This window comes from Thermobia domestica, unplaced genomic scaffold, assembly GCF_964235325.1.
Source record: "Thermobia domestica unplaced genomic scaffold, izTheDome1.hap1.1 HAP1_SCAFFOLD_1299, whole genome shotgun sequence".
Lineage (NCBI taxonomy): Eukaryota > Metazoa > Arthropoda > Insecta > Zygentoma > Lepismatidae > Thermobia > Thermobia domestica.
The window spans coordinates 23514-34694 of record NW_027657009.1 but is presented as its reverse complement, the minus strand read 5'-3'; the positions used below and the strand labels follow the sequence as shown (position 1 = coordinate 34694).

Below are 11181 nucleotides of genomic sequence, written 5' to 3'. Positions count from 1 at the left end.
GTTAACACTGCATTTGTAAATGTATCTTTTCATGTTTCGGTTTCCAACAAGTTTCTGAAACATGATACATCAACATATGTCTACGATTGCCTATCAATCAATTTCACATCGATATTTGCATTTTTATTGTTCAGTTTACTAGAATTTTGTTGGTACAGTTGTAAATATTTCGTATCCATTTATCTTCACATTAGTTACCTTTTGTTGCTCTCTTTCTTCCGATCGCTTGCCTGTATAATAATAATAATAATAATAATTATTATTATTATTATTATTATAAATGACATAGACCATACAGTATTTATAGAATTCAATAATGTACTTAACAAAGGCAATTCATATAATTGATGTAGAATGTAATATTCATACAAAAACAGAATTGTCCTAGTATTTATTGTTGTAATACAAGTGACGACATGCGGAATAATATTCATTGAATATTATAATATATGAAACAAAAGCTAATTACTAATAATATAATTATAATCAAATTCTGAGTAACAGAAATACAGATGTGTATCAATGGTTTTACAATTGAAAATGTATTTATTTAACTCACAGACTACAATTTTGTTTAATAGGATCTACATTACATCAGAGACATTAGTTTGTTTTATTGAATATTTCAAATTTTTGGATTAATGACAGCCATAAGGCAATGTTTTCATCCATTTGGTATCTTGAAGGTTCCGAAACTTGGAATTGGATAAGAATAACCAAATAAGTAGTAATAGCACTTACAATCTGCAAAATCAAAATAAGAAACAATATTTTAATATGTCTTTTAATTCAGTAATATATAATCTTAAAACTTGATCACACTATAAGAAACCTATTTCTATATTTCTAATATTCAATTTACCTTCTCGGCTTCTTAGGCACAATATTCTCTTGAATACATAATTTATGATATTTGAATCCCAGACAGTTAATTGAAATGCGTTCCCGAAATATTCCATATTATAGGAAGTTACAAACGCCAATAAGGCCAAGGTCGAGTTGACTGAAGTGAATATGAGTATATAAAAAATTCGAAATAGAATTATCTTGTCTAACACTTTGGATGTTAATCCCGAGGAGGATTCGAGATAACTTATTAAAACAAACGAACAAAGATCGAGTTTCGTTTGGTAATATCTTAATAATTCCAATAATAACAATACAAATAAATGTTGCATTGATCTAAAAGTAGAATGTTTAAAGATTCGTTTGCCACTTATTTTGCATGTCTAACTTTTTGCTACTACCTGATACACATTTTTTAAAAATACACTAAGCTAACAAGAAGCGGGAATTTGTTACATAAGCTCAGGACTGAAATGCTAAATATAAAAAGGATGTGATGTTTTATTACTTTTAATGTCTACTTTCAGCAAGTATCCAAATTGATCAACGTGTAAATTGCATCAAGAATTTCCATTCATTTTCTACTATTTCGAAGACACTACTTCACTATATAGCCGTCTATACGATTGTGTGAACAGATTTAATTAGCTATGTATACATTTTTGTTTCTGCTTGTGTTCAAATATTTTTTATTCTGAGTGAACATTTTAGCAGATTACCAATATAGGGCGAATTGATTTCTGGTACGAAGTCTATATATACACATGCATATCTTTTGGCTAGAAGAATAAATGGTATTTGATAGTATTTATAAATTTAAATTTATTTATACAATTTTTAGAAGAGCTAGAACATGTAGGTAACATAATAATCTATATGCCAGATGAATCCTTGATACTGGGAGCTCTAATCTACAACTAACCATTTGTTAGAAGATACTGACTCATGAGACATATAGTGTACTGTCTGTTAGTGGCGGCCTTAGCGTGTAGGCCTTGTATACGCGGTCCTACTCAAAAAATTTTAAAAAATATATAAACGCTAAAAGATACAATAAAGAGTAAATATATTTTCCACGATTTTATATTAATAGTAGATAATTGTTTAACAAATACCATCAACTACTACTGTACAAATAATTTCCTATTGTTGTTAATCAATTAAATGTGTATATGGATCCATAAGCGAGGGAGTGGACCTATCCAAAATTAAAATCCTAAAACTGCCCTTGATGTCTGTTCAAAAATCTAGATGAAATACGAGATGTTATCCTATTTGAGTGATGCGATTGCGATATACATCAAGAACTTAATTAGAAATTTATTACGCCATAAAGATAGCTAATTAAGTTGATCTTGACTTTTTTTCTGAAATCATACTATATTCTTTTCTAACTTCATACCAAGTTATTGCAAAAGAAAATATTTCTTTTATAAAATTCTGCACCTTAGTTCATTAAGCGCGGGGTCAATTTTTGCGCTTTATTTATTTATTTTTTTTTACATTATATTTAAAAGTACAGATGACCTATCAGTGTGTCTAGCTGTAACGGAGCTAAGCCTGCTAGCTTCGGAGTTTTTGCTGTTGTGAAAAAGAAGGATACCCATTAAGAAGGTCACGTTTTGCTTTCGGTTTGTGCTTCTTCTGAAAAAGTAGATTTTGTGTCAACCGTTCTTAGTGAACTAATGTACGGAATTTAATTTAAACAATGAATGAGGAAGTTGATTTGAAAAAAAAAAAAGCCCTCGTTTTGATTACATACTACACTGATGTGCAATACATAAGGATGAGATAGAGAAAGTATCAAAATATTGCGAGTCAATTGAAATGAATGAAAGCCAGGGAGCATGTTGTCAGAGATCTCCTACTTGTACACATGGAACAAGACGTTGAATGGAGTGATATCAACGTGAATGGTAACACTGAATGGGTCTACTTCTCAATACGAAACAGTTGAATCAAAGGGACAAGACAGTGTGTGTAACAGATCTGTTAAGATGCATTATGATGGCGTTACAACAACATGGACCAGAGAAAACATTTGGGTGACTTCACACGGGAACAAAATAATCGGGAAATTGGTAGAAGGAGAAGTGTAACCAGTGTCGTCCAGGAGTTTAGTATTTATTCACGTGGATGGGCAGCATCCGGAACCACAGGCAATGCTGTGCCAAGGGGAGGTAGTAGTCGACCACGGTTAACTACAGCAGCGAGCAACCGTTACATTATGCAACAGGAAAGAAGGGACCGACATCAAACAGTAGGTGCAATTGCAAACACATTTAACAGAACTGCAAGGCGTCCAATTTCATGCTGTATATTGGCACGGGAACTGCATGTGGGTGGTGTTTTTGCTCGAAGGCTAGCATGTTATGTTCCGTGGACACCCGAAAATTGATGGCAAGGTTTGCGTTGGTGCAAATAACATTAGGACTGGACCAATGAGGAATTGGGTCGCGTTCTTTTCTCAGATGAGAATAAATTTAGTGTGAGTATAATTCTGACATTTGCTAATCTGCCCGTGAGTTGGGAACATGCAGAGAACCCAGGAACATTGTTAAATATGATCGTTTTAGTGGTCCAAGTGTTCTTGATGAGAGACATAATGTTGTAGGGGCATACCAACCTCCAAGTTTCGAACCCGATATACCCACCGGTGAACGCTATTGTGACACGCACTCTTCACGTGCGTCTTTGTGGATGTGCAGTCAGCCCCGACTTCATTTTTATCGAGGATAAAACGCGGCACCATCGAACAGCGCAAGTGGCGGAGCTCTCGGAATAAGAGGATATCAAGATTATATCTATTCTATTTGAGAATGACACAAGGTACTTTTGTCCTTAATTTTTGCCCATCAGTGTATTTATAAAAATCAATAAACACCCAATTTCGGTTTCATAAAATAGTCAATATTAACATAATTGAGACCACTAAACTATTAGCATTACTGAAAACACTAAACTATTAAAAATTCACAATTTCTAGATTCATGATCAAATAAACAATTACTTACAGAAAACAACAGCGTGAAATCGAGAGTGAAAAATCCACAGGCTGTGAATTTGACTTTACGTAACATCAAATGTTTGAAAAACAATTCAACCTGTTAATAATAAAGAAAAGTGTTTTACATAGTACAAGGAACAGCGATCAGTCAAATACAGCTCTTTATGAAATTTAGAATTTAGTACTGTACAATTAATTTCCTAGTTCAGTTTTGAAATCATAACTTACAACTTCAGCATTACTATCGAATCACATATAATGTTCTTTATTTAAATACATGAAAATACAATTATCATAAAAGTTTTTATTAATTTTCTTGAGAATTTCTTCAATAATAGTTTCCTAACATCTGATCTAAAATAAACCTAATATACAAATTAACACATATATAATCTTGTCCTTTCTAAAATTAGGGATTTTGAATAAAACTTTTTGAACTAAGTAAGTTATGAATATTGCATTATTTTCAAAGTTTTGTACCGGTGTTTGATCATGTAACATGTGTCTATTTCTCAATAAATCAAGTTTTAAAAATATTGTTCACTGTTCGCATTTGCTCTTAAGACACAAGTATTTGTTGAATTTGTTTCGTATTTATTCTAGTTTTGAGAATGAACTTTGACTATAGAGTTACATTCTGGAGGTGCACACTATAAGTTTGATGTCCTACTAAAACACTGTACAATGAAATATACACATTAATGTAATCATTTTTTTTTAAAGTAATTATAAAATCTAAACATTTCGTGGCATCTCTTGATATTACTTTTACATACTCACCAAATTAAAGTTTCTTGTACTATGCTAGCTCTAACTTTTTTAAATTTCTAATTTTGTCGAATTTTCCCCATTTATCTAGTTATTACACAATTCATTTCTCTCGTATGTAAGATTTTCTTTTGTCTTGTATACATTAATGGACACTTTATTTACATTAGCTAGTTTACTACGACATTTACACAATCTTGGGGAGAATCTATCTTTCTCTTAAGGAAGAAAGAATAATTTGAATTTTTATTTTTGTCGTCCATTAAAGAACTCTGAAAATATTAGGAGTACAACCTTCAAACTTTGTATATATATTTTCTTTGTACTTTAGGCTCCACATGAAACCAATTTTGCAAAGTGCGATTTCCAAGAAAAAAGAAGAGGAGGGTTTGAATTTTTTGTCTTTCCAAATATCCGAAATAATTAAGCAAAGAACTTTGAAATATTGTACAGGTATTCGTCACGTACCCTAAACTGACTATACGATGGAGCTATATGAAATATTACTGCTAAGTGAGGGAATGGAGGTAGACAGATACGTAACTCCAGTGAAATTGAATTTCCACAACAGTATTTTAAAAACAGAAATATATATATATATATATATATATTTTTTTTTTCAAAAATATTTTCCGTAATCCTTATTGTTTTTATAGAAAGAACAGGCATTCTGCTAGTTTTGATATTGAACAGCTGAATTGATGGCACAATAGAAATCTTTAATCTCTGTCTTAGAAATAGCTGAAGTAATAATACTTTTCGTTTACTTTCCGATACAGTAGAGTATCAGCTATTCCTTATAAACATACTGTGTGCTCATCTCATTAGCGAATAGAATAGAATAGAATAGAATAGAATAGAATATTTTTTATTGTCGTTAAGCACTCGACATCTGGCAATCACAAGAAATATTGACAAGTTTTCAAGAACTTGCCTACTGTAACAAGTGAGGAACTTTCGATCTTTCAATTACAATCTATCATTAGATTCATTTCCGACGTAAACGTTTGATCTCTTTCTGTCACAACTAAACCACCAAAGAAAGATGACGTGCGATACTCTTTCTCGAAGTCCGCATATCTTGCAGAAATAGTGAGTACATTTTAAAACAGAGAATATTTTACTCTAGGAAGTCTTAAATATAAATATTTTTTTTTAAGAAGTAAAATAATTATCACTTACCTCTCTCTTGCCGTTTTCATCTAAATTTCTGTATGCTATTTTTTCCAGAATAATTCCAGTCCGTTCTGCCTATATAAAATGATATACAAAGTTTGTCACAAGTATGAACACAACAGAAAATATTTTAAACATAGAATAGAATTATAATACCTTAATAAAATCTAACTGAAATTTTAAGTCAGCGTAAATATAGTTTTAAGTTTTTCTAACTGTCTTAGTTTTTCTTGATGTCTTTATATCTTAGAATGCAATTACATATTAATGGGTTCGAAAAAGTGAGACCTGTCAATTGTTTATAAAGTTATAGTAGTTAGAGTAAATACATGAGAAAAAGAAGATCAAAACTTTTTGTAAAAACTATTCACCAAACGATTTCAAGGAATTCTTTCAATTTAACTTTTTAACACTTATTTTATTTGTTAGTGTTGCATTAATGTAATATGTATCATTTCATTAGTGTGTATTACAATATAAACCAGTAAAAGAATAAAACTCACTGGATGTAGGTTTGTACACTTAAGGCCATAAACACTTTTGTGTCCGTGAGAAAGAAAATCCGAGTAGTTTTACAGAGTATCTTAATGAAATACGAAAAGTAACTGATTTATTAACAATATTAAGCTAAAATCCCTAATTATAGAAATCAGAGTTACATAGGTGCGGCTTGTGCATTCGCGCTGTAAAGAAACGATCCCTACATAGGGCTACTACCTTTCGGTAAGCCTAAAGAGAAACACATTTACAGAACATGTGCATTTCACTGGTTCCTCATCCCAAATTTCAACATGGAAGAATTTATTTAGAGCAATAGGAAAAAATGGCATATATTTATGAAAAAGCGACAACTGAATATGCTGTGTAACAGTTTAATTAGAAAACAAAGTAGTAGCAAAGTAATAGTGATTCCACTGCTGTCACCACGAAAACATTTAAAAATAGAGCTATATTAATATTTCGATAGTCAAGGTACACATCATCGGTCGAAATTAAAACAAAAAAATACTAGGAGTTTCTGTTGCATATTTTATAAATGTTTTCAATGTTTTGATTCACTTAACATAATACACCCCTCTTACGCGTAATTGGGAACGCTCAAAATTTTCTTAAAATTCAAGAAGTTCCTCCTAATTCGGATATGAGGTAACTTTATCACTTCATGCTCTAATAAAATATATTTGAGATAATAAAGTAGATTAATTTAACGTTTAAATGAAGAAGTCTTGATAAAAGATTACAGACGCCATGCATGCATAAATAGACAAAAAGTCTTAATATCTCTTAATATTAATGTTTTCCATATTGCTTACTATTCTATAGATCAGAAGTGTATAAAGGAAACAATAAATAATATTACAATACTGTGTACACGATAAAATTTTGTTTAAGAGAAAACGTTTGACCATGACGATACAAAATTCAGTAGGTAATCATTCAATGTAATTAAGGATATGAATTGACGCATGTTTATAATAATTTACAATGTACTCGTTTATTTACTGCTTATAATATTTAATGTACTATTAGCTGTACTTTTTCGGTGCTTCTTGTCACCTTCCTCAGCAACTCATTCCTAGTAACTTTTCCTTGCACTATTTTGTTAATATAATAATGTATCAGTATAGTTAATAGTAAAGTAAATATATTAGGTGCTGTAAATTAAGTTGCACGTGTATAAGCTTGAATGTGGATAATCAATTTTCCCGGACTTCTCATCAGTGAATAAACAGCAATAGGCTAGCTTTGAATATTTTCCTATTTAACAAAAAAAAAAAAAAAAAAAAAAAAAAAAAAAAAAAAAAAAAAAAAAAAAATTGGTTTAAAGTTGGACGTTCGTTTTCATTACCGAAGAATATGAACGTTGATCACATGAGCTCCTATCTGAAACCAAACGCGGGTGTTTTTGGCCTATGGCCAGACACACACACACACACACACAGACAATCTTGGGCAGTTCTTTTCCATATTATTTCGCAGCGATCTTAGTTCTCTCATACCAACTGTGTGACGTTTACTAGAATCGAAAATATCCATTATTTTTGACACCTTTCTAATCTACGTGAATCTTTTCCTAATTTTTGAGGATACTGCCTAGCGTATATATTCGTTACATAGTTTACAGACAGTAAATGTCAGTTTTTTTAAAAAATATGTATATTTCTCTAATTCATATGTCAAACAGGCAGTTTACCTTCATTGGAAATTTTATGCTTTAGAAATTCAGTATTTTATTTTTTGATATGAAGCTGTCCCTTTTGAATACACTTCAGCCCAACTTAACACATCTCATAATTTTCTTCATATTACTCTTCATTTAAATCAGTACTTTTCGCTTCTTTGCTTAACTTCCTTGCAATGTTATTGAATATTACTTTTGTCTTTGCCATTTTAATTTACTCGACTTCTTTACCTTCCGAACTAAGCATCTTCTAACATATCTTTCAATTCTGTGATGCCTGCGAACAGAATGATATGAGCAAAACAAATATGGCTCTTAAATGATTAATCTTATTCGAAGGAAATTGCTGTTTCAAATTTCGAAAATTTTATAACACTTTTTTACCTTTAATGCAGGAAACCGAATCAAATTCCAGTAACTTTAGCACTAATACCATCATATGACAATGAGTTTATATGTAGTATAATATCTGAAACTTTACTCTAAAAGAAAGCTTAAATTAATTTCTTCGAAGCAATTGAACTTTTGTTAGTTAAAGATAAGTGAATACTCTAACTAACTAACTAACTCTATGGCCTATGGAACCCGGAGGTTCAATGCCGCGTTCACAAAAGCTATCCACTGACTTCTATCCTTATCCAACTGGATCCAGTTTCTACTTTGTATTCCTATCTCTGTGACATCCATCTTAATATTGTCCTCCCATCTGCGCCTAGGTCTTCCTAATGGTCGTTTTCCGATTGGTCTTCCAGTCAAGACTTTGAAAGCGTTTCTACTTTCTTCCATTCTAGCTACATGACCCGTCCACCTAAGCCTCCTAGACTTGACGACCCTAACAATGTTGGGTAAATCGTATAAATTATGTAGTTCCTCGTTATGAAGTTTCCGCCATTCCCCATTCCCGTTAATCTTGGGTCCGAATATTCTTCTCAGGATCTTGTTCTCAAATACTTTCAGTCTATGTTCTTCCCTCAGAGTAAGCGACCATGTTTCGCAGCCATACAGAACAACAATCATCATTATCGTTCTATATATTTTAAGCTTCAGATTCCTCGACAGAATTCGCGACGACAAGAGATTTTGAACCGAATAGTAACACGAATTCCCTGCTTTTAGTCGACATTTAATTTCTTTGTGAATGTGATTTTCCTCTGTTAATACTGATCCTAGATATTTGAAACTATCCATTTTATCAAAAGTATTATTTAATATTTTAACGCATCCATAATTTGCTGTATTCTGGTCCCGACGCACTTCCATGTATTTAGTTTTCTCTGTATTTACTTCTAAACCCATGTCCCTGCAAGCGTTTAATAAGATCTCTGCATTTCTTTCTCAGTTGATCTTAAACCATTCTTCCCAAGGTATTCTTCCAAAGGTATTCCTATGAAAACTAAAAAAAAAAAATACACAGAAGGTTGCTGTGTACATTCTAGTTTAAGTGCTTTACATAAATAGAAATTCTTAAATACGTAAATAAATTTAATAACGACAATAATGAAACTGTTTTTGCCATCTGAGTCTTTACACGATACATGCTTGTGGGTTACTTACCTGGATTATCACCATAAATATTTTGCTATCACTTGCATTCACTGTCTGCACCTTCATTTTGATTAAGCATTATTTGTTTTAAAATGATTTACCAATTGCATTTTGTCTACTCTTCTTCTTTCCCTATTATTTACAAATATTTCTAGATATCACTGATAACTTTAAGCTCGTCACGTATGGGGGATGGCGTCTCCAGACGAGCACGCTATCCGAGAAAATGAGGAAGGAAGGAAGCGGTCTAGGACTTGTAAGTTAGGTGCCATCTCGGCATTTATTTGATGTGAAGGAGGAAATAAGAGGAAAGGACTCACTTAGGATAGGTGGTTTCTTTTACACTGTTTCGACCAAATGCGACCACCGGAAATCGAATCTTTGCATTTTTATTATATCTTGTGTCATATCACTCAAAATACAATTTCTTAAACTATGTTCTAGTCATAACGTACAAAGAGTGATAAAGTGACTGACTGGACCGAGACTCGAATCCGGGACCTCCGGCATACCGTGCAGATGCGTTAACCACTACGCCACCCAGTCCGACTCCCAGACCCACATACAACCCACGTGGTGAGAGTGGAGGGTACCGATTTTGAGAGTGAGTGGCTGTTCTGGGAGTCGGACTGGATGGCCTAGTGGTTAACGCATCGGCAGGGTATGCCGGAGGTCCCGGGTTCGAGTCTCGATCCTGATACTGTTTTTGAAAACTTATTTATTTGGTTAAGAAATCCAAAGTTGAATTAGATAATAAGGTATATATTTAGGTTAAGTAAGGAATGAGAGGCGGTAATTAAGAAATACAAACAACATTGACATAAAAATAGAAATGCCAATATGAGCTAGCAATCTTCCGCCGCAAAACAAAAGAAGACATAAATTGAATCCATCATTTTACAATATGTTGCTCCACCGTTAGGTGAGCGATCAGAAGTGTAACAAAATGCTTTCCCGCACAGCTCAACCATGAAGAACCTGTTTCGTTTACTTTCATAATATTTATTTTATTTTATATTTCTTTTACTTTTATAATATTTATTTAACATTCGTGACCAAGACTTCAGCGGAGACCCGAAAACTATGAAGTACAAGATGTCTTTTACGAATTACAGTTACCTGTACAAGTAAAATGTTTGTAAGAATTACTAAACGTGTTAATATATAGTATGAAGTTCTACTGTTTAGTTTCCTTTCTCTTTGATTACTTTGTAAGGATAATTGGAAATGACATTACTCTTTCAGTGTCATATTACTATTATATTCTTCAATATGCTGTCTTTAAGTATTTTGGAGAATACATATTATTTAACTATATTCAAATGGACGTTTATATGTTAGTCGTCTCGTTGTTTTTTGTTTTCTTTTTTCCTAATCGTTTCCCATTTATCTGATGAAGTATTATCAAAAGTGCTTTCAGAATTCTCTCGTTTAGTTCTGTTGAGTGATTCTTTTTTCTTTAAATCACTCATTAGGTTAGTAACTTGTTTCCCATGAATGCTTCGGACACTATTTTTTTTTTTAACTACTTCCTCAAAATTATATACGCGTATGGAATGTACGTGCGGGTATGAATAAGGTAGAAAAGAAACCTCAAAACTTTACCAATGTATAGAATAATGCACATTTGGTTGACTCTTTATTTGCTTACTTACCA

At 32.2% G+C, this 11181-nt stretch overlaps 1 protein-coding gene across 1 annotated transcript; it reads right to left on the bottom strand.

The window, feature by feature from the left end:
• Positions 1 to 587: 587 nt before the first annotated feature.
• LOC145677743 (putative gustatory receptor 28b) lies at positions 588 to 9590 on the bottom strand. Its single transcript, XM_081748128.1, has 4 exons — positions 9534 to 9590; positions 5804 to 5872; positions 3861 to 3950; positions 588 to 744 (listed from the first exon to the last, which is right to left on the bottom strand). Exons 1-4 carry the CDS (start codon positions 9588 to 9590, stop codon positions 604 to 606), a joined length of 357 nt encoding a protein of 118 aa, XP_081604254.1. The 3' UTR covers positions 588 to 603.
• Positions 9591 to 11181: the final 1591 nt, after the last annotated feature.

Excerpts from the sequence above, each read along its gene's own strand:
- LOC145677743 (XM_081748128.1), bottom strand. The coding sequence starts at position 9,590 with ATGAAGGTGCAGACAGTGAATGCAAGTGATAGCAAAATATTTATGGTG. Across the intron at positions 5,873-9,533 it reads TATTTATGGTGATAATCCAG|GCAGAACGGACTGGAATTAT; the intron begins GTAAGTAACCCA and ends CATTTTATATAG. Across the intron at positions 3,951-5,803 it reads ATGAAAACGGCAAGAGAGAG|GTTGAATTGTTTTTCAAACA; the intron begins GTAAGTGATAAT and ends TATTATTAACAG.